At 52.3% G+C, this 22,963-nt stretch overlaps 1 protein-coding gene across 5 annotated transcripts; it reads right to left on the bottom strand.

The window, feature by feature from the left end:
* Positions 1-528: 528 nt before the first annotated feature.
* Positions 529-21,614, bottom strand: LOC310713075 (sphingomyelin phosphodiesterase 5-like). Of its 5 annotated transcripts, XM_083516799.1 has the most exons (9): positions 10,338-10,799; positions 7,944-8,068; positions 5,323-6,362; positions 3,713-3,785; positions 2,625-2,765; positions 2,440-2,529; positions 2,052-2,115; positions 1,540-1,690; positions 529-1,355 (listed from the first exon to the last, which is right to left on the bottom strand). In XM_083516799.1, exons 3-9 carry the CDS (start codon positions 6,256-6,258, stop codon positions 1,257-1,259), a joined length of 1,554 nt encoding a protein of 517 aa, XP_083372925.1. In that variant the 5' UTR covers positions 6,259-6,362; positions 7,944-8,068; positions 10,338-10,799; the 3' UTR covers positions 529-1,256. The 5 variants fall into 5 exon arrangements, with proteins under 5 accessions (XP_083372925.1, XP_083372926.1, XP_083372924.1 ...); XM_083516800.1 differs by lacking the exons at positions 7,944-8,068; positions 10,338-10,799 and adding an exon at positions 21,497-21,614; XM_083516798.1 differs by lacking the exon at positions 7,944-8,068.
* Between the last annotated feature and the right edge of the window lie 1,349 nt (positions 21,615-22,963).

Here is a 22,963-nt window from a genome sequence, read left to right as displayed (position 1 = left end):
GGGCTCAATGGTACCCTGTGCCCAAAATGGACCTCCCAGAAACTTGGAGCTGGCTCTGCTCCCCTCCCTCAGCAAAGGGCCAGACTTGTCGGGAAGTAGACAGACTGCTTCCTCATAAGAATGATAGCAGTGTAGAGCGGAAGGACACTCCAGGGTCCTCTGTCTAGCCTCTGTCCATGAAGGAATCCATGGCAGAGGAGCCTCCAGCCAAGGGTCTCCTGCCCTCCTGCTCACGCCGTGAGACGCACAAGTCTCCTTCCACATGGCCATGTGCAGCCATTGGGGCAGCTCTGCTCAAGGCGGGAACGCAGGGCAGGCCGGCCATCTTGGCAGCAGGCAGAGCTATCTCAGCAGAAGCCGCCTGAACCTGCTTTTTTACAGTTAAACCTGCAGTGCTCAGAGCGAGCGTCAAAGGGAACAGCGCTTATTTGGGATGGCAGTGAGTGCAGCCTAGCCTCAGGGCTCCACGGATCTCAGGAAGGCGAGCTGCTGGGACTCTGGCCAGGTGCCACTCCAAAGCCACGGGTCTTGCACAAAAACGAGCAGAAGTTTATTGAAAGGTATGAAGGTGAGCAGGTAAGCACTCACCTTCGGCACAGAGGGGCTAAGAAGTCCTTCTGCGTTTCACAAAAGAGAAACAGTTGGGTGAAAACACAAGCATTTGGTGTGGGGAAACTTCAGCCCTGAAGCGGGCGATGGCCAGCCTGGCAGTCCCAGAGGGTAGGCCACGCCAGCCACGCTCCCCTATTTCCGCCAAGCTGAGTGGTGCTGCCACCCCCCAGGCACCATCCCTCACGCTTGGGGGGCCACCTTGAGTTGACAAATGAGGGTCACCCCTCCAATTCCACGCCCCACAGGGCCTTAGAGGGACGAGTCACAATCACGCCACGCAGGACATTTGTTTTTAAGCCTCAGTTTGGTAAAACCCTCGAAAGCTTGCAAGTGCTGGGGGTGTGGGGGTGATGGCCATTGCAGGCCTGCCCTTTGGCCCTGGGGCTCCTGAAGGTCGTTCTCAGATTGGCAGGTGGAGGGGGTGCCTTGCCCACAAAGCGGCCTGCCAGTGGAACCCCTTGCCACACCTCCAGGCTGGCCTGAGGCTTCCTCTGCCCCAGGAACCCCTGCCCCGTACAGAAGCACGGCTCCTCCTTGCCACTCAAACTGGGCCCAGGGCCTGATCCTGCTGCTGCTGCTGAGCTCTGAGGAGGGTATGTGTCTTCCTGCTCACAGATGCCTCCCTGGCTTGGCATGGGAAGAGTTCACACCTCCGGCTGTGTCGTCAGGCGAAGCTGCAGGCCCACTGGCAGGTGGTCTGAGAAGGTGGCCAGGCGAGTGATGAAGAAGAACTTCTCCACATCCTGGAAGCAAGGGGGGGGGGCGGAGAGAGACCATGAGGGCAGAGAGGAGAGTGAGCCCAGAGGCAGGAGCCCCTTGGGCACCCCTGCAACACCCACCTCCTCAGTTCATGAGCAAGAGGGCATCTAAGCCCCACCCCCAGGGCACTGCACGCTTGCAGCCTCTGCCTGGGACCCCCCAACTCACCGTTTTCAGCTCCAGGGAGTTGAGGTGTTCCCGGTAAAGGATGTAGTCAATGCGCCGCCCCTCGCTCGAGGTCACCGAGGGGTCGGGGGTCCCGTCCTCTGCGATGGGGCAGGCCAGGTACTTCCGCCGCCCCTTGGGCTCTGTGAGGGTTCTGAGAGGCAACGGAAAGACGTGTCCAGCAGGAAGGGGCTGTGGGTCTCAGGGCAGCCCCTCATTTGGGGTCCCGCATTGGGACACCTCATGCTGATGGTCCACTGCAAACGGCCCCAGAAAAGCCCACCCAGCACCTTGCTCTTCCTCAGAGGAGGGCTTCCCCCCCCCTGCTCCCAGCTCAACATGGAAAAGACCATGTGCAAAGTCCCCCCCCCCCCCGCAAAACCCAAATTTTATCCTGTCAATTTTGCCACTGCCCGCCCCCCAGCAAAGGAAGAAAGCAGCTGCCACCCCCAGCTCTGCCAAGTCCAGCAATCCTCCCACGGAAGGAACCCCCCCAGCCCAGTTCAGCCCCTCACCTCTGCATGCGCTTTGGGGTCGACACAGCCTTGCTATAGATCTTCAGGTAATTCATCAAGGTCCCTGTGGGGGGGGGGGAGGGACAGTTGTCAGTTCAAGGTGTGGCACTTTTGCACTCTCCCCCCACCTATTCATGCTTGGGGGGCTGCCTTACAAGGCTAGCTGGAGAGTTGGGAAGAGAAGATGTGGTCTTTCTGCAGTCAGGCCAGCAGAACAGCCCACCCCCATCTGACTTGCCATGATGCCCCTCTCCCTGCCCCCCCCCCCCAACAGCAGAGCACAGAGAGAAAAACCCATCCTTGCGCCACAGGGCAGAGTGCAGGAAGGTCTAGAAGCAGAGGCAAGGCCAAGGTGGGGCAGGCATGCTGTGTGAGTGCAGAGACCCACCGATAACCCAAGGCTTGTCCTTCCGGGGTCCGATGCGGCACGGATCCGTGTAGACGTTGAAGATCTCATGCACTTGCTCCAGTGCATCCCCTGTGGAGAAAGGAGCAGGGAGGGAGGAGGGCAGGTGAGGGGGAATCCTCAGACACCCCCCTTGCCAGCTCCCTCCAGGCACCCCACCTGCGTACCTGTCGAGCAGTTGTCAAAGTTGAGGTCCCCACAGAAGATGTCGAAAGCCACAATGTCCCCGGGCTGAGCATTTGCATCCTGGAATTGCTGGGCCCAAAGCAGACTCAGAGTCAGCTGGTCAAACCGGACCTGGCTGTCAGCTGGGAGAAAGTGGGAGGAGGCGTCAGCCCAAGAGGGCACAGCAAGCAGGGGGGAGGTGGAGAGGGCTGGCGGACCCTCCCTCTCCTGCCGGGAAGTGGGGAGAGCAGAGCAAGAGGGCAGGAGGAGGCGTTGGCCAGGGGAGAGACAGGGAGGGGCAAGCACACAAGACCCTCAGAGCCTACTGGGTCAGGCCTATGGTCCAAGCTGGTGGCTCTTGCTGCCTCCTGGGGAAGCGAGCGCCATAGCTGAACTCTGCTCTGCATGAAGGAGGACTTTCTTTTATCCATCCTGAATTAATATAATTATTATTATTATTATTATTATTATTAATTTAATTTATATACTGCCCTACACCCGCAGGTCTCAGGGCAGTTCACAGGATAAAACCAGAATATAAAATTCAAAAAGTACATAATCAAAATAAAAACAACCACCACCCAATAACCCCCAACACATTTTAAAAGGGCATAGGATGTCAATCAAATCAACCAAAAGCCTGGTTAAAGAGGAACAACATTTTTGCCTGGCGCCTAAAGGTATATAATGAAGGTGCCAGGCAAACTTCCCTGGGGAGAGCATCTCACAGACGAGGAGCCACTGCAGAGAAGGCCCTGTTTTTGTGTTGCCACCCTCCGAACCTCTCGAGGAGGGGGCACACAAAGGAGGGCCTCAGAAGATGATCTCAGGGTCCGGGTAGGTTCATATGGAAAGAGGCGGTCCTTGAGTTATTGCGGTCCTGAGCCATTTAAGGATTTATAGGTCAAAACTAGCACTTTGAATTGGGCCCAGAAACTAATGGGTAGCCAGTGCAGTTGGAGCAGGATCAGTGTGAGATGCTCAAACCGTCTTCCAACATGCGGCTTCGCTGGATGTCCACAAGTTATGTTGTATATAGCCTCATGTGAGAGAGGGAGAAGAAGAAACCCTCTCCCCATCCTTCACTTACCTTCTGGAGCGTGCATGTGGGTGCAGTTCAGGTACCCCACAATCCTTTGCCCTTGAGAAGCTCCCAGTTGCACCTGAGACACACAGGAAACATGGCAGGCCAAGCATCACCAAGGGAAACCTTCTAAGGGGAGGCACTCCAGGGAGAAAACAGATTCCAGCAAGCAGCCCCGAGACCACCTTGGTCATGCTCCAGCCCCCAGGAGACCCTCCCCTTACAGACCTCCTGGAAAACAACTCCTGCCTCTAAATGAGGGCAGAATCTGCAGAAGGCACAGGCAGTCGTCATCGTCCCCCACCCCCTGCCATGTTTCTGAGGACCCTCACTCAAATGCGCCTTTTGCTAACTCTGGGGCTGCTGTAAGGGAACCCCAAACACACCCCAAAGGCAGGAAACAGAACCACTTTTCCTCTTGCAACTTCCACACCTGCAAGCGTGCTCCCGCACACTCGCACTCGCACACTGGAGCAACTTTCTGATCAGGTTCAGCTTGGTCTTCCAGTTAATGTTTGCCAAGGGCTGGAGAAAGTGCAAATCTTGGACAAACAAGAGTGATTTTGATTTCGGGCAGGGAGGCATGTGGAGGGCAGGGCCAGGAAATCCTCGGACCAGTGGAGAATTTTCCCCCCTGGAATGGGTCTTTAGGGTGTGAGGCGGGGTGTGGGGTGATACCAGTTCTTGGTGCTCGGCTAGGAGACCCAATCTGCTGGCTCTGCTGCGCCTCCCGAGGGCACCTGCTGAGCACAGAGATCCATTTCCAGGCAGGGAGGAGGGTTGCCATGAAATCAGGAGACCTCATTGTGGTTGCCCAGCTGCAAGAGGAAGCACCCTCCACCCACGCTCAAGGGCTCTCTAATCTTCGGCTGCACGCACAACGTATGTTTGAAGTGTATGGCTTCACAGCCCTAATCTGTTAAGGGTGCTGAGAACTGTAGCTCTCTGAGGGGGTAAGCCAGTTCCCGGAATTCTCTGCGGGAAGCCATGTGCTTTAAATGCACAGAGAGAAGCCCTGCAGCGGATCCAAGGGAGTGTGGGAGGGAGGGCTGCTCCCCAGGCAATCTCTTTGCTCCCTCGCCCCCCCCTCCCGGTTCTGGGTTCCCATGCTGATCAGAAAATGGCAGCAAAGTGACAAGCTCTCTTTGGAGGTGGCTGCTCCTAATCCAGCCACGTCCCTGCTGGCACGGGAAGTACAGGAGCAGCAGCAAGGGCACAGCACTGCCAACCTTCCTTAGCAAAGACTCCTGCCAACGCAACAGCACCCTCAAGGCTGCCTAGTCCTCCCAGGACAGCCGCAGCAGCAGCCGCCCTTCAGCACCCAGTTCAGCCCTCCGGAAGTGAAATGGCCCCTCCCATGTTATTTCTTTCCACTAGAGATTCAGCAGGCACCTTCTGTTTCAACTTTTAAATACCTGCCCAAAAAATTTCTATTCCGTCAGGCCTATGTAGGCAGTTGAGAGAACATCCCCCACAATGGTCTACTGATGTTTGTTTTTAATTCTTTTGCTTTCAACTTGTTTTTATGTTTATGATATTTTTCTATAACATAGCGGTATGGAAATATTGTTGTAAATAAGCAAGCAAGCAAGCCAAGGAGCCTCCCTGCCTCTCACCTGCACAGAGAGCAGTCCTTTGGCGCTGAAGGCGTCCTCGCCAGTGCCGTTGGGGTAGCAGTGGTACTGCACAGCCAGGACTGGGTAGCGGCTGGCCAGGAAGAGTCCGCTGTTCAGGAGCTTCACGGACGAGCAGCCCACCACCCCGAGGGTGCCCACGTCGTAGATGATGTGCTCATAGCAGGGGGCGAGGAAATGGCGCACCTGCCCCGAGGCCTCCCGGTCAAAGACCTCCTGTAGGCACACAACGTCCGCGTAGGGGGGGAAGTGGGTTGTGATCTCCGCGGGCGACCCGGCAGCCGCTCCTTCCTCTTCGAGGGGCACTTCGAGTATCACATCCCCGCTGAGCTGAGGGGAGCCCTGGCCGGACCGTGGGGGGCTGGCCTCCATGGACCCATACTTCCTCACGCCCGAGGGGCTGAAGCCAATCTGGAAGTCCCCCCGGGGGCCTGGCTCGTGAGACGGTGGGGAGCCGGAGGCCGCCCGCGCCAGCGCATGGCCGATGTGCTTGGCACGCCACTGCGTCCGCGACAGGTTGCTGAACTTGGCCAAGCCAACGGGAAGCAGGCAGAGGTTGCCGCTGACCACACTGAAGGTCTTTGCCGGGCCGGGGAGCACCCACGGGTCTGGCGGTGCCTGGTTCGGCGTGTGTTGGTAGGCAAAGGGGCGGCGGGCGGCCTGCAGGGGCAGCCACAGCAGGAAGGCCAGCAGCGAGAAAGGGGCAGAGAGGAGCAGCAGGGGCACCAAGACGATCCCCTTGCCTGCCGCCTCCAGGGCATAGGGCAGCCCGTGCTGGTGTTCCTGCTTTTCCTGGGTGGTCTGCTGCAAGGCCAGCAGCTGGTTCACCAGCCAATAGCTGGGGAAGAGGATGTGCCGCAGCACAGAGTCCATGGCCCCCAGGACACAGCTGGAGTAGGGCGACTCGCGCAGACCCATCCTAGGGCTGCAGCAGCAGCAGGTACAGGGCCTTCCGAGGGGGGCTCCTCCGGGCCCCAAATGGATCCTGGACGGCTGGCCTCTTGGCTCTGGGGGGCCGGATCCTGTGGAAGAGAAGCGGTAAAAGTGAGAGGCTACTCTGGTTAAGGGAGGGGGGTCTTGGGCTCAGTGATGTGCTCTGGCAGTTAGATTCTGCCTCCTCCCCGAACTCTAAAGGGAGCAGTGAGGATGGAGTAGTTTTTTGGGGGGGAGAAGGTCCAACTAGGACTCTTTGGCTCTGCTGCCAGAGCAGGGAAGAAACCAAATTGGCTCTCCTGTTGGTGTTCAGCCACCGTTTTTTCAACCCCACATTTGAAAAATGCCTTCTCAGCACCAACTCTTTTTGGGCAGTTGGAATACAAGGAACATTGAGGGGGAAATATCAGAATAGATAAAATGCTGGAAGGGCGAAGAGCGTGTCAAGCCCCAAGGGCCTGATCTCCTTCCAGGGGTCGCTCTTCAGGTGCGCCTTGCAGAGACGGCTCTCCAGTTTATGGGGCTACATGTTCTTTTAAGCAGATGCAAAGAGGGGGCTTCCCAGGGAGAGAAGGTGCCCACGTGTGTGGGGGCCTGGGCTGAAGGTGCTGCTGCTGTACAGCCTCCACACTCACCCCCACCTCGGGCAGACGGGATAGCTGCCCCCTCCCCGGAAAGCGGGTCTCCCTGCTCCTTCCCGCAGATGCCTCACCCGCCTCCACCCAGCCACCTCGCGCGTCGAGAAGCGGAGTAGTCAGCGCGCCCGGCCGCCTCCCTCTGGGCGCGCCTCGCCTCTCGCCCGGCCGGTGAGGACTCCGAGCACCCGCCTCGCCTCGTCCGCCCGGCCTCCCTGCTTGCCCGGCGACTGGGGGCGGGCGGCGCTGGCTGCACCTGGCGGGCGAGTTAATGGTTAGCCAGCCTCCCTCGAGCGGCTTCTCCCCGCTGGGCTTGGCAGGGACGCTCCGGCTCGCCCCGTCCAACTCCGCGCAATGCAGGGCGCGCAGCGCAAGCATCCCGGGCGGTTCGTGGCGGTTGAAGGCGTGCCCAGCAGTTGGCACCCGCGGGGCGCCAGGACGCGCGACCGCCGCCGCACGACGAGGGCGGGCAGAGAGGAAAGGAAGGGGGGTCCTGTGCCCCCCGGGATCATTATCATGCCCCCTTGATCCAGGCGGGGAAGAGGAGCCCCCAGGGAAATCCCCACTTACTGCCTGGGGCGCCACCCCGGGCGGAGGCGCCCGCCCGCCCGCCTCCTTCCCGTTGCCGCGGGCGGGAGAGAGAACGGAGGAGCGCGGCAGGGAAGGGAGGGGGCCCGACCCCCAAGGCCCCTTCCTCGGCCCATGGGCAAAGGGCCTGCGCTCACCCCACTTGCCCCCTCTGCTCTTCCAACCCACCTGCTCGGAACAAAGCAGCCTAAATGTCTTTTTCAGGAGAGGACGTTTCCCCTCTCCAGGGACCACTGCCAAGCCCCCCCCCCATCTACCCCAGTTCTGCCTCAGTTCCACTGGACACCCCTTTGCAACCACTGCCCCTCCTATTAATGTTTCGTTGCATTAATTATATTCTATTTATTATATTAACAATATAACAGTTGAAAGTCCTTAAACTGAAGGGGAATATTTCCAAGGCCTGGTTGAAGAGGAATATTATTATTATTATTATTTTCCCTTTACCTTACTGGGGTTCTAGTCCCCACTCGGCCATGGGGCTCCCAGGGTGAGCGTGGGCCAGTCACCACCTCTCAGCAGAGGCAGATTTAGGGGAATGTGTGTCACTTCGGCTGCAGTGGGCGCAGAGCCTATGGGGCAGAATGGAAGGCAAGAAGTGGAGGGGTATCAGATGTTGGCATCACGAATGACGCTGCTGAAATTTGAGAGCCCAAAGTCCAACGCTGCTCCCAGCCTAACCTACCTGACAGGGTTGTTGTGGGGGATTAACAGAGCAGGGGGAGAACCACGTGTGCCACCTGGGAGAAAGAGGTGGCACAGAAATGCAGTCAATGAAAAGAGAAAAGTGGACAGCGCTGAGCTAGAGGGACCAAGAGCCTGGATCTAAGGCCGCTACTTGGCGGCTGCGCAGCAAACCTGCCCTGGGACCACCCTGCTCCTCAGGAGCCCTCACAAACTCTGCCACTGATGCACCAGCCGCCTGGAGTTTTTGAGGGCTAGTTAGGTCACTTGGGGGGGGGTTAATGTAGGGTGAAACGCTACCTCCCTCTAGATGTCTCTTTCCCCCTCCCCCCATATAAGCCTCCTGTGGGGCACCCCTAAGACTGTGGGCAATGCTGGTGGACCTGGGTTCAGATCCCTTCTGTGCTGTGCCGCAGAAACAACAGGGACCCGTTTGACAAGGTTGTGGGTTTGAGTGAGCAAAGCAATTTGGACGCCACGAGGACAACGTCAACATCCTTGTCATTAGAATTCTCCTAATCACCCTAATTACCACAATTCCAAGGCACAGACAGGCCTGCTGAGTGCCTTCGAGAGCAAGCACACCTGAGCTTGTGCTGGTGGGCGGAGGACAGAACATCCGCTCTTTCTTCACATTCATGAGCTGGTGAAAGGGCAGCACTTTTTCATTGACATACCACATTGGTGGGGCTGCCAATGGAGTGGCTGTTGGATTCTGGAAAGGAGGAGGGGAGGGGCGAGGTGCAAATGTGCCAGCAGAGCCAATCTTGCTGAAGCATTTGCACTGCGCCATCCTCATCCCTCCATCCCAAGATGCAGCAGCGGCTCAGCTGGAGAGAGGTCAGGTGAGCAGCGCAGGCCATCCTTTTCCCATGCCAAGAGCCTCCTCATAAGAGGCTGGTTACAGCTGGATCAGTCCAAGGGGTCCAAGGTGACCCACCTAGTTCAGCACATCCTGTTTTCCACAGTGACCAACCAGACACCCCACTGAGGGAAGCCACCATTGCAGCAGTTTGAATAGATGACCCCCAGGATCCCTTCCAATGCTACAGTTCTATGAAAGAAAAGCACATGAAGACCACAGAATGGTATCCCTGGAAGGGACCCAACAGGCCATCTAGTCCAGCCCCCTGCAGTGCAGGAATGACAGCTAAGGGCTCCAAAGAAAATGTTGCTCATGGAAGTAAAAATGCAAAGGCACCATTCAGGTAGAGCAGCAAACCAGATAAGATAAATGCTTTCCTAGTGTGTCAAAAGGAAGAGGACGAGAATAATAATTAGTTCTGTTTATCAGCAGAGAAGATGAGATATAAAGATGCACAGAGTACACTGAACCGTTTTTGCATTCCAGGAACAGGATGTGGGTGCTAGAGGATTAACAGAATTACCACAGGTCACGAGGTGGGCCAGACTTGCGTGTGTGCTTATAATTATTTGCAAACTGCTTTTTACATATGTCTCAAGGCCAGTGCTTTTTTTCTTTAAAAAATGTTTAGGGGTACTCTCAATTTCCTACTCATATTGAAATACTGCCCCTCAATGAGGCCAAACTTAGATTCACAAAATGTACCCCTGCGTCCCCCCAGAAAAAAGCACTGCTCAAGGCCGTTGACAGGTGTCCCACCAAAGTGACTATGCGACCATGGGACTCTAACTCCCAGCAGCCCCAGCAGCCCGCCTCCCCCATCCCTGGCCTTCACAGAGAACCAGTGCAGGGAGAGCCATTTGGGCCCCTCCTGCTGCAGGGGCTGCTTAGGAGTAAACTAGCACCAGCAAGGGCCAAGGGCTGAACGGAGGAGGAGTCACATTACACAACACCTCCACCTGCAAGCTATGGCCAAACCCCTCTGGTTTTGAGAAGCAGTGGACTCTTCTTCATTGGAGGATATTAAACAGAGGTTGGGTGGCCATTTGCCAGGAACTCTCCAGCTGTGATTCCTTCATTTCAGCGGGTTGGACTAGATGACCCTTGGCGGTCCCTTCCAACTCCACAATTCTATGAGAGCAAGTTCCTTAGGGATCTGAAGCCAGAAGGAGGTTCAGATGAGGCTGGAGGAACGAGCCTTTCCCCCCTGTGCCCTCCTGGGCATGGACAGACCTCCTCTGCCCAACTACAGTGCGAGGGCAAAGGGAGCAGCCCCAACCCAAAGCACTCACCTCTCTGGGTGCTTGTCCAAAGCGGTCCAGGGGTAACCGGCTGGCTGCTGGTTGTGTCCAGCTGAGATCCTCCCCAAGAGCACCTGAGAGGAGAAGGCCTGGTGGGGAAGTGAGGCACAGCTGGGATCTAGGCAGCCACTCTAGGTGTCCTGTCATGTGTTCTAAATAGCCGGCCACTCAGTCATGGCTCATTGCGATCCAGCTGCTTCGCCAGAGAGCTCCTGAAGGGCAGGCGCTTTGGGCAATCCAACTCAGACCCAGCGGCTGACTAACAGGTCTTGCACCCGGACTTCCTTCAGCTTCCTGGTTTGATTGCAGATTAAACGCTGCAGAGCTACAAATTCGCAGGAGCCTGCCCAGAGGTAAAAGGTCTAATTATGGTCTCACGTGAGGAGGTGATGATGGCAGTGGTGATAAGGCAGCTCATGTGCTGCAGCAGGAGTGCGGTGGCAGGCGAGTGCAGGGGAGGCTTTTACACTCCAGGGAAAGAGGGCGTTCTCTCCAGGCAAACAGTGTTCTGCCAAGCTTCAGATAATGAGATGCAGATTATTTAGGAGGGAGCACATCCCAGTCATAAACACATTTGCCTGGAAGCAGATTTCCCTCTTCCTCTTTCCTGGCATGGCACTGAGAAAGTCATCAGCATCAAACGTATGTTAGCAGAACTCCTTGCCACCACACTCCTGATGCCATGCTTGGTGTTTGCAGCTGGCAGAATAGCTGACACACATCTCCACCGGCCGGGTCATGCAGCATTCAGGCCCGGAAAGGATTTCTTACATGCCATGTTTTGCTTACTGTCTTTGGGACCTTTCAGCATTTTCTAGACTGAATTCAAAGCACCAAACTGGAGCTGAAATGTTGCCAGTGAGACTCTGCCTCTGGGGTGGGCATTTTAGAGTTTGCCAAAAAGGTGCTTCAAATTTGTGAAGCTTCCTATTAGGAGCTGAAGGTGGAAGGAGAAACAGGCTGCTCAGGAATACTCCCATGATGAGGTGACACTTTCCAGATGTTGCATGTTCTGTGTGGGGCTGCAGCCAGCTAATGGTTCTTCTATATGTTTGATTATCTTATCTTTAACCATGCTTTCCACTAGTTTTCCAGGGACAGACATTAAGCTAACTTGGCCTGTAATTTCCATAATCCACCCTGCATACCCTTTTAAAAATTGGCTACTTTCCAGTCCTTGGGTACAGAAGGTTATAAGTTACAGTACATATTTTTGTTAGAAAACCAGCAGTCGTGTGACTTACTCAGCCTAGAGCTACCACCACCTTTCCCCCATTCCTGGTGAATTCTGAGTTGACTGGGAGGATGCATCTGCTCTCTTAACACCGGTCCTGAAAGACCTACATTGGCTCCCAGGACGTTTCTGAGCACAATTCAAAGTGTTGGTGCTGACCTTGAAAGCCCTAAACAGGCTCGACCCAGTATATCTGAAGGAGTGTCTCCACCCCCATCGTTCTGCCCGGACGCTGAGGTCCAGCTCCGAGGGCCTTCTGGCGGTTCCCTCGCTGCGAGAAGCAAAGCTACAGGGAACCAGGCAGAGGGCTTTCTTGGTAGTGGTGCCCGCCCTGTGGAACGCCCTCCCATCAGATGTCTGGTAAAATGAGATAAACTATCTGACATTCAAAAGACATCTTAAGGCAGCCCTGTTCAGGGAAGATTTTAATGTGTGACACCTTAGTGTATTTTTGGTCTTTGTGGAAGCCGCCCAGAGTGGCTGGGGAAACCCAGCCAGATGGGTAGGGTACAAATAAAAAATTATGATGATCATAGAATCATAGAAATCATAGAAACATAGAGTTGGAAGAGACCACAAGGGCCATCGAGTCCAACCCCCTGCCAAGCAGGAAACACCATCAGAGCACTCCTGACATATGGTTGTCAAGCCTCTGCTTAAAGACCTCCAAAGTAGGAGACTCCACCACACTCCTTGGCAGCAAATTCCACTGTCGAACAGCTCTTACTGTCAGGAAGTTCTTCCTAATGTTTAGGTGGAATCTTCTTTCTTGTAGTTTGGATCCATTGCTCCGTGTCCGCTTCTCTGGAGCAGCAGAAAACAACCTTTCTCCCTCCTCTATGTGACATCCTTTTATATATTTGAACATGGCTATCATATCACCCCTTAACCTCCTCTTCTCCAGGCTAAACATGCCCAGCTCCCTTAGCCGTTCCTCATAAGGCATCGTTTCCAGGCCTTTTACCATTTTGGTTGCCCTCCTCTGGACACGTTCCAGTTTGTCAGTGTCCTTCTTGAATTGTGGTGCCCAGAACTGGACACAGTACTCCAGGTGAGGTCTGACCAGAGCAGAATACAGTGGCACTATTACTTCCCTTGATCTAGATGCTATACTCCTATTGATGCAGCCCAGAATTGCATTGGCTTTTTTAGCTGCCGCGTCACACTGTTGGCTCATGTCAAGTTTGTGGTCAACCAAGACTCCTAGATCCTTTTCACATGTACTGCTCTCAAGCCAGGTGTCACCCATCTTGTATTTGTGCCTCTCATTTTTTTTGCCCAAGTGCAATACTTTACATTTCTCCCTGTTAAAATTCATCTTGTTTGTTTTGGCCCAGTTCTCTAATCTGTCAAGGTCGTTTTGAAGTGTGATCCTGTCCTCTGGGGTGTTAGCCACCCCTCCCAGTTTGGTGTCATCTGCAAATTTGATCAGGATGCCCTTGAGTCCATCATCCAAGTCGTTGATAAAGATGTTGAATAAGACCGGGCCCAAGACAGAACCCTGTGGCACCCCACTAGTCACTCTTCTCCAGGATGAAGAGGAACCATTGATGAGCACCCTTTGGGTTCGGTCAGTCAGCCAGTTACAAATCCACTGAGTGGTAGCATAGTCAAGACCGCATTTTACCAGCTTCTTTACAAGAATATCATGGGGCACCTTGTCAAATGCCTTGCTGAAATCAAGGTAGGCTACATCCACTGCGTTCCCTTCATCTACCAGGCTTGTAATTCTGTCAAAAAACGAGATCAGGTTAGTCTGACATGACTTATTTTTCAGAAATCCATGCTGACTATTGGTGATCACAGCATTCCTTTCTAGGTGCTCACAGACTGTTTGCTTAATGATCTGTTCCAGAATCTTCCCTGCTATTGATGTCAGACTGACTGGGCGGTAATTATTTGGGTCCTCTCTTTTCCCCTTTTTGAAAATAGGGACAACATTTGCCCTCCTCCAGTCTGCCGGGACTTCGCCTGTTCTCCAGGAATTCTCAAAGATGACTGCCAGTGGTTCTGAGATCACATCTGCCAGTTCTTTTAATACTCTTGGATGCAGTTCATCTGGCCCTGGAGACTTGAATACATCTAATCTAGCCAAATATTCTTGTACTATCTCCTTAGTTATTCTGGGCTGTGTTTCCTTTGCTGAATCATTTGCTCCAAATTCTTCAGGTCGGGCATTGTTTTCTTTATCGGAGAAGACTGAGGCAAAGAAGGCATTGAGGAGTTCAGCCCTTTCTGTGTCCCCTGTTTGCATTTCACCATCTTCTCCTCTGAGTGACCCCACTGTTTCTTTGTTCTTCCTTTTGCTACGAACATACCCATAAAAGCCTTTTTTGTTGCTTTTAACCTCTCTAGCAAGCCTGAGTTCATTCTGTGCTTTAGCTTTTCTGACTTTGTGTCTACACGTGCTGGCTATTTGTTTGAATTCCTCTTTGGTGGTTTCCCCCCTTTTCCATTTTTTGTACACATCCTTTTTTAATCTTAATTCAGTTAAAAGTTCTTTAGATAGCCACCCTGGTTTCTTTAGGCACCTTCCATGTTTTCGTCTCATTGGTATTGCCTGACATTGTGCTTTTACTATCTCCCTCTTAACAAACTCCCAGCCATCATGAACTCCCTTTCCTTTTAGTATTACTGTCCATGGGATCTCACCCAGCACTTCCCTAAGTTTTATGAAGTCGGCTTTCTTAAAGTCAAGAAATTGAGTCCTAGTATGCTTGGCTGCTACTTTCCGCTGTATAGTAAACTTCAGGAGAGCATGATCACTCGCGCCTAATGATCCTTCCACATCTACCCCACTAACCAGGTCATCAACATTGGTTAGGACCAGATCTAAAATGGCTGTTCCTCTTGTTGCTTCTCCCACTTTCTGGACAATGAAGTTGTCTGCAAGGCCAGTGAGGAATCTGTTTGACCTTATGCTCTTGGCTGAGTTTGACGTCCAACAAATATCCGGGTAATTGAAGTCCCCCATTACTACTATCTCCCTTCCTTTTGCATGCTTGGCCATCTGTTCCAGGAAGGCAGCATCTATGTCCTCCGTTTGGCTTGGGGATCTATAGTAAACTCCCACAATGAGGTCTCTGTTATTCTTCTCTCCCTTAATTTTGACCCAAATGCTCTCACTTTGGCTTTGAGGTTCTAAATCTTGGATCTCTTCACAGGTATACACATCCCTGACATATAACGCCACTCCTCCTCCTTTCTTGTCTGGTCTGTTTCTCTGAAATAGATTGTATCCCCCCATTATTACATTCCAATCGTGGGACTTATCCCACTAGGTTTCAGTGATGCCTATTATGTCATATTTAGTTTGCTGTACCAAGAGCTCAAGCTCATCTTGTTTATTTCCCATGCTTTGCGCATTAGTGTACAGACATTGAAGTCCATTAATCATTCCCCCGTGTCTCTTATTTAAGGATTTTTTCCTCCCTCCACTAGGTCCGCGTGCTGTTTGCTCCATTTGGTCTATGACATTTGGATGATCATCTTCATTAATTGATAGACTCCTACCTTCAGGAGCACTGTCTCCCTCCCCCACATTAGTCAGTTTAAAGCCCTCCTGATGAGGTTTCTGAGATTTTTGGCAAAAACATTTCTCCCAACCGTTGTGAGGTGCAGCCCATCACTTGCCAGAAGACCATCTTCAAGAAACTGCAGTCCGTGATCTAAGAATCCAAACCGTTCCTGTTTACACCATTTGCGAAGCCAGCTGTTCACTTCCACTATTTTCCCCTCTCTCCCTGGGCCACGTCGTTCAACTGGGAGGACAGACGAGATGACAATTTGTGCATTTAGTTGCTTCAATTTCCTGCCGAGAGCCTCGTAGTCTCTTTTGATCTTCTGGAGGCTATTGCTTGCAGTGTCATTGGTTCCCACATGAACCAAGAGGAAGGGGTATTCGTCAGTGGGTTTTATGATTTTTTGCAGTCGTTCAGTTACATCTTGGATCTTAGCCCCGGGGAGACAGCACACTTCCCGAGACATCTTGTCAGGCCCACAGATCACTGCTTCTGTTCCCCTCAGTAGGGAATCCCCTATCACCACTACACGCCTCCTCTTGGGTTTGGTCGGGGTTCTTCTGTGAGCTGTCTGTTCCAAGGTCACCTGCACATTCCCTGAGGACTGACTTTGCTGCTCGTCTTCATATACCTGATCGACTGTAATGAGGGAGAGATCCTCAAATGGAGTCTGCTCCTCGTCTTCCATGCTAGGGGAGAGGACCTCAAAGCGATTGTGTATTTCTAAACAATCAGAGTGAACCCTGGGCCTCCTACTTCTTTGAGTCACGTTTCTCCATATATCTGGCTCCTGTGTTGCTGAACTATCCTCCTTCTCAGGGGAGTCCCCTGTCTCCTCTCTGGTGGAGACGGTGTGCTCTGTTGCTTCCAAGAAGAGCTCCAGCTCTCTAATTCTTTGGAGCGTAGCTACACGTTCCTCCAGTTGCTGGACTTTGTCTTTTAAAAGGGCAATCAACATGCAATTGCTGCAGGTAAAGCTGCCTGCAACCTTTGGCAAGATGGCAAACATTGCGCAGGAATCGCAGGCGACTGCAGCTGTTCCCTCCCCTTCCATCTTGAGATCGTGTCGTTGGGGGTGGCTACAGAGGTCCTCCATCATAAAAAGCTTGAGGACAGGACAAATAACTTCCCCTCCACACACACACACACAAAAAACACCTAGGTCTCCCCCAACAAACGTTTGAGACTCCCCAACAAACGTTTGAGACTCCCAACAAACGTTTGAGACGTTTGATGATGATGATGATGATGGCATAAGCAGAAAGGCCTGCAAATATCCCCCCAGCCTTCCATAGGCCCTTGCAAGTACAAGCTGCATCACAGTCACAGTCACACACACAGAACCGAAGACTTGGCTGTCTGCCATGCTGCCCCCAAGGCTAAGGAGGGGAGGCAGGCCCTCACCTGCTCACCTGAGAGTTGGGATGGTTCCAGGAGCAGCATGTTTCCCCACATGTGGCGATATAAATGCAAATGTTTATTGCATCTGCCCAGATGTTGCGCAAGCGCCTCTTGCTGCAAACGCTTTCAGGAGATCTTATCTCCCTGTGTTTCTGAGATGATATTGTTGTGCATCACTGATAGGCCGTGGGGCTCAACAGCTGAGGGGCCATGCAGGCTGCTTAGAGGCAGTCCTCCCTCAAAGCAAGATGATGACTCCACAGCCAGTCCCATCCCTAGTGTGCACATAGGTGCTGTGATGCTTGAGCCTCACTCCAGCTCTGAGGAGAATGGCATCAGGACAGAGTGGGCGCACAGAGCAAAGAAGCCCCTGCTTCCCCAGGAGCTCCAGGTGGGCTTCAGGTGTCCCATGAACTCTGGGTCTGGGCTTCTGCATCCACCTTCCATGCTTTTGCACAACTCCCATTCTTTCTGGTGTCACTTGCACAGTGGCTCATGCCCAACACCTAGTCTCACCCTCACCCTTTTCTGGCAAGACTTCCAGCCCCTTTCTCTGCCAGGTAACCTCCCTTTCCAGAAGAGAGTGTAGGTGGTTTTATTGATTTGTGGGTGAGGAATTCATCTCCCAAGTTATTTGCTGCCAAAAAAGATTGATGAGATATGAGCTGAGGTTATTTTCAGGCACTCTGCCTGTTCTTGTCACGTTTATCTCACACCTGGTATTTAATGGGGAGTTATGAAACAGGATTTGGCCCAGGGCCCTTTTCTGCTGAGCCAGCGGGGTCTGCTTGGATGTGGTTCTGGGAATCCAGTCTTCTTTGCCAATGTGGGTACAGGGTGGGTTGCTGACCCCCCCAGGCACAGCTCCACGGAGGGCTAGGAGGATCTCAGAAGCAATTTCTATCAAGTCCAGGTCCATTTTTAAAATTCTAAATATCACCTGACCTGCACTCTTGGTTACCCACATTGGAATCTCTTTCCCTTCATGACTGACTCTACTAATGAATGGTAATTATTTAACATCTTCCTCAATTACTGTGACAAAGGTGACACAGTTCTCTCCATGTTGAATGTACGGCATCCACCTTGCTTGGTCAACATGCTTTAGGGTCAGGTTGTGGATGCCAGAATCCTGGTGTGCCTTCTGGCCACTCAGCATCTTCCTCTGACCACCAAGTTGCCTTGGATCAGCTTCCATACCCACTGACTTATTAAGAACAGAAGAGCCCTGTTGGCAAGGCCGACCCTGGGGAGGAGGGCAAGAGGTGCATGCGCCCTGTGACTAGATGGCTGGGCTGGCAAATGGAATCTTGACTTCATCATCCTCATCGGTGGCGCAGCATCCTGCACTGCGCCCGAGGGCTGGCTGAAGGGGGTGCAGGGCACACACACTGCTCTCACTCGGCAGCATGTTTCCAGCCATTCTCTGGGCCATGTGGAAAGCCTTAAGGAGTGAACACGACTGGGCTTTTAAAAAGAAAAAAAGTAGAAGGGAAGGTGAGCCAACAACCAGGCCACCTCTGCAAATTCCTAAGAAATCTGCACTCCACAAAAAGTCCTTTGCAGCCCAAAACCAGTGACCTCCTGCGCAGGAAGACCAGTCACCTCTGTTGGATTTTAACTCAGGGCTCCTGTTGTTTTGAAACACTGACTCCAAAGGTCTCAGGAAGATCCTTCTTGTATAAGGAATGAAAATACAGAGGGCCAGTCCAGTGGGACATTCCGCTGCGCAAGCTGAAAATAATCATCTAACGATAACAGGTACCTTGTCTCTAGATCAGCCTCTGTACTTAAAAATTGTAGTCACCAATGGAATGGCAGGTTTCAAAATTGGATCCAGAGGATATCCAGAAAATTACAGGCTAGTAACATCAGTTCCAGGAAAATGATAATAAAATTATTATCAACAGAAGTACCAAACATGGAGAAGAACATGCCTTACTAAAGTGGAACCAGCATAGCTTCTGTGAGGGCAAGTCCTGTCTCAAGCCCCACGTTGGGGAGAAGATTCCTGCGTTGCAGGGGGTTGCAGATGACCCTCACGGTCCCTTCCAAGTCTACAAGTCTATGATTCTGTCAGCTGGGCTCCCTTGCACAGGAGAGCTTCCCTGTGGATCTTGGCCAGAGTGTGCTCTTGACTTCCTTGTAGATTCTGAACTAGATTAAGATGTATCAGGGGTTTTTGAAGTAAGCACAGCCTTTGCGTTAGATTTGTGTGGTGGACTGAGGCAACACCCCCAGAAACAGGTTAAAGTCTAACAAGAAGGCATGGCAGGAAAGTGAGACAGTAACTTGAACAACTTCTGGAGGAAGGGCAGCCGTGTTAGTCCGCTGCATCAAAAGCAACAAATAGCCTTGTAGCACCTTGACAACGGGAAGAAACTTTTATGGCATAAGCTTTCCTGGGTGCTCCCTCAGGTATCAATGTTCAAAGTGCCAACGTGGCATCATATTCTTGAGTTTCCTTTTGAAGGGTTGTTTTGAATGTCCACACCTGAAGAAGAGCTTGAAGATTCTTTGAGGATTTCAAAAACTACTTGGTGCAACCCTATGAGTTGTTCTGAGGGCTTTGTTTCATTATTGTTATTGTTGCTACTGCATTTCTATACCTTTATCTGAGGATCACAGGCAATGTGTGTGTGTGTTTTGCTTGGTGTCTAAACCTGGTGAGGCCGCCAGCTGAGCCCCCCTGTGGAGAACATTTCACAAATGGGGAGCCGCGGCAGAAGAGGCCTTTTCTCATGTTGTCACCCTCTGGACAAAGATTTTGTGGACGGGGCACCTGAAGGGCCTCAGAGGATAATTGCAGGGTCCGGGTTGGTTCAGATGGGGAGAGGAAGTCCTTGAGCCACTCAAGGCTTTATAGGTCAAAACCAGCATGTTGAATTGGGCGTGGAAACTAAATGGCAGCCAGTGCAGCCAGGCCAGGATTGGTGTAACATGCGCAGACTGTCTTGCCCCAGTGAGCAACCTGGCCACTGAATTTCTGAACCGTCTACAGAGGCAGCACCATGTATAATGCATTGCAGTAATCTAACCAAGAGGTTAGCAGAGTGTAGACAGTACAATCCTGTGCATACTCAGAAGTAAACCCAGAACCAGAACATTTGCAGTACAAAAAGTTAGAGGGTTTAGCCAGCAACTATGGGAGATGCACAGCTTACAGCTGAAGGAGTACAACTGCCCCCAAACTGTTTTTGGTGCGTATGGTATGGTACAATTGTACTGTGAGCATAAACCACAATGAATGCACAATGAGAAGGACACTTGCGGGGAGGGGGGGCTTCATCTGCCCCTTCTCCCCTCAGGACAAGAAGCCCTTTTGGTGGCAGCTGTGGGAGGGAGACACCACTGGTGGCTGGATAGTGGCATCTTCCCCAGCTCCTCCTACTTCTTCTCCCTTCCCCTCCGGGCAAGATCTGTTTGTGGTCTCAGAATGGAAAGGGGACAAGATCTCTGTCTGGACATTGATCACTTGATCCTGTGCACGTTTAAAGGAAGCCCTGCTAATCCAAGGGTGCTCTCTACCAAACAGGTGTGCATGAATTGGTGGCTTCTGCCCCTCTGCTTCTCATGGCAAATTATGGTGGGGGCAGGGAGGGGGTGGACCATGGAGAATGCAGAGGCCATGTGGGGGCTGAGAGAGTGTGTGTAGCAGTGAAGGGGTTTCCAGTTCTGCTATGACTCTGAAACAGCAGCAGCAGCAGCGAAGGGCCCCAAAGCCTGTATGGATGAATGCAGTCCTTCACCTGAACTGCACTCTGGTCAATGGCCCTCAGAGAACTGTAGAGTTGGAAGGGCTCCTAGGGGTCATCTAGTCCAACCCCCACAAAGCAAGTATAAAAATCCTGCCCATTCAAGCCACCCTTGCCATCGGGCCCAGGAGAAAGAGGCAAATGATGGTGCACTCCAGTGAAGGGGAAGGGAGCGGGTGGTGAGGAGGGGGCCACATGCCCCAAGCCTGGTAAACATGTGCTGGATCCACGTGCTGGATCCTGATAAGGATCTGGTCCACGGAGCCAAAAATGTTCCCCACCCCTGCTCTGTGCCTGGAGGGGGAAAGGAAGAAGGAGCATTGGCTTCAAAGAGGCTGTGAAGTTAATGTCAAGGTGTTGAGGGGAATGAGTCACAGCCTCCCCCAAACCCCAGGAAAATCCCAGCAGCTCTGTGGCCAGGACCTCCAGGACCCTCTGGAAGAAGGTGGGGAGGAATTGGGCTGGAGAGACTCAAGTTCAAGGCCAGCCCTTTTCAGACATGGAGCGTGTAGCTGTGGCTCTCTCTCAGCCTCAGGTCCTAATCTGCACAATGAGAAGAACGGATTCAAGAGGACTAGGGCCCACGGCAGGAAAGCTGGACCAATAAACTGGACGCTGTCTTTGACGTGTCTCTTCTCCAGTTCACTAGTTATGGCTTATGCCAGGGGGAGGCAAACTGAGGCCTGGGGGCCGGATGCGGCCCAATCGCCTTCTCCATCTGGCCCACGGGTGGTCCGGGAATCACAGCGTGTTTTTACATGAGTAGCATGTGTCCTTTTATTTAAACTGCATCTCTGGGTTATTTGTGGGGGCTGCCTGGTGGTTTTACATGAGTAGAATGTCTGCTTTCATTTAAAATGCTTCTCTGGGTTATTTGCGGGGCATAGGAATTCGTTCATATTTCCCCCCCACCCAAATAATAGTCCAGCCACCACATGGTCTGAGGGATGGTGGACTGGCCCACGGCTGAAAAAGGTTGCTGACCCCTGGCTGATGCTCTGCCCTCCACAGCTGTGCCTGGGAACCATGGACGGGGGGGGGCAGGGGGAGTTGCTCTTGTGCTCGAATTTTGCGTCTGGGCTTGCCACTGGGGCCTGTTTGGCTTCTGTGAGAACGGGGTGCTGGACTAGATGGGCCCCTTTGGCCTGATCCAGCAGACTCACCGTATGTTCTTATGAGTTATGGTTCAACTTCAAGGAAAGGAAAGCAAAAGCTAAACCAAACCTGTGAATTACCTACCTTAAGCAAGAGCTCCACCTGCTGCCATCTTTGAAAAAGCCAGTTAACTGCAGTAGCTCCAGTGAAGCGGCTGGCCTTGCGTTTATTGTAAACATTTGGTTAGACCACAAGATGTAATGCTGTAATATAATTAGAAATGTATGTCTAAAGTATAATACAAAAATTTATTAAGGAATTATAGACATTTATAGAATGTATATATAGTAAACATGCTTAAGCAAGAGCAATGTAGAGAAGCCCAAAGAGGGGTGGAGGGAAGTTAATTCGGATAAGACATGGGTAGGCAAACTAAGGCCCGGGGGCCGGATCCGGCCCAATCACCTTCTAAATCTGGCCTGCAGATGGTCCGGGAATCAGCATGTTTTTACACGAGTAGAATGTGTCCTTTTATTTAAAATGCATCTCTGGGTCATTTGTGGAGCATATGAATTAATTCAGAGATGCACCCCCCTATATAGTCTGGCCCCCCAAAAGGTTTGAGGGACGGTGGATCGGCCCCTGCTGAAAAAGTCTGCTGACCCCTGGGATAAGATATAGATTTAAAGGAAAATAATACTGTTAAGCTGCATTGTGTTTAAGATATTTGGGAAAAAATCAATAAAAATCATTGGGGAGGGGGGAGAACTGACTGGAGAGAAGGCAGCTGGATTATTAAAAATACGGTACTATTTGCTTGAAAGGCAGTTTCCAGAAAGGGAAGGGGTATAGTTGTCTTCCCATCCACTCACAAGGCAGAGTTATTGTTTTCAACTACAATGCATTGCATGTGGGGCTGGCCTGAAAGAAGGTTCATGGGCTACAGCTATTTCAAAATGTCGAGAGGTCACATGACCCTGGCTCCTGAAGACCTGAATCATAGAATCATAGAGTTGGAAGAGACCCCAAGGGCCATCGAGTCCAACCCCCTGCCAAGCAGGAAACACCATCAGAGCACTCCTGACATATGGTTGTCAAGCCTCTGCTTAAAGACCTCCAAAGTAGGAGACTCCACCACACTCCTTGGCAGCAAATTCCACTGTCAAACAGCTCTTACTGTCAGGAAGTTCTTCCTAATGTTTAGGTGGAATCTTCTTTCTTGTAGTTTGGATCCATTGCTCCGTGTCCGCTTCTCTGGAGCAGCAGAAAACAACCTTTCTCCCTCCTCTATGTGACATCCTTTTCTATATTTGAACATGGCTATCATTTCACCCCTTAACCTCCTCTTCTCCAGGCTAAACATGCCCAGCTCCCTTAGCCGTTCCTCATAAGGCATCGTTTCCAGGCCTTTGACCATTTTGGTTGCCCTCCTCTGGACACGTTCAGATCCCCATTTACTAAGGATGTGAACTGGGGTGATTTGGGGAAGCTCCCCACATTTCCAAGTTGGATTGGACCAGGCAACGTAAGGTGGCCAAGGAGCTCCTTAAGTTTCTGAGGAGCTCTGTAGTTTCAGCTCTCCAAAATACCCCCCCCACACACACAGCTGCC

This window comes from Podarcis liolepis (assembly GCF_965112155.1).
Source record: "Podarcis liolepis genome assembly, chromosome: 8".
Taxonomy (NCBI): domain Eukaryota; kingdom Metazoa; phylum Chordata; class Lepidosauria; order Squamata; family Lacertidae; genus Podarcis; species Podarcis liolepis.
The sequence above is the reverse complement of the archived record's forward strand: the minus strand, read 5'-3'. Positions and strand labels throughout refer to the sequence as shown.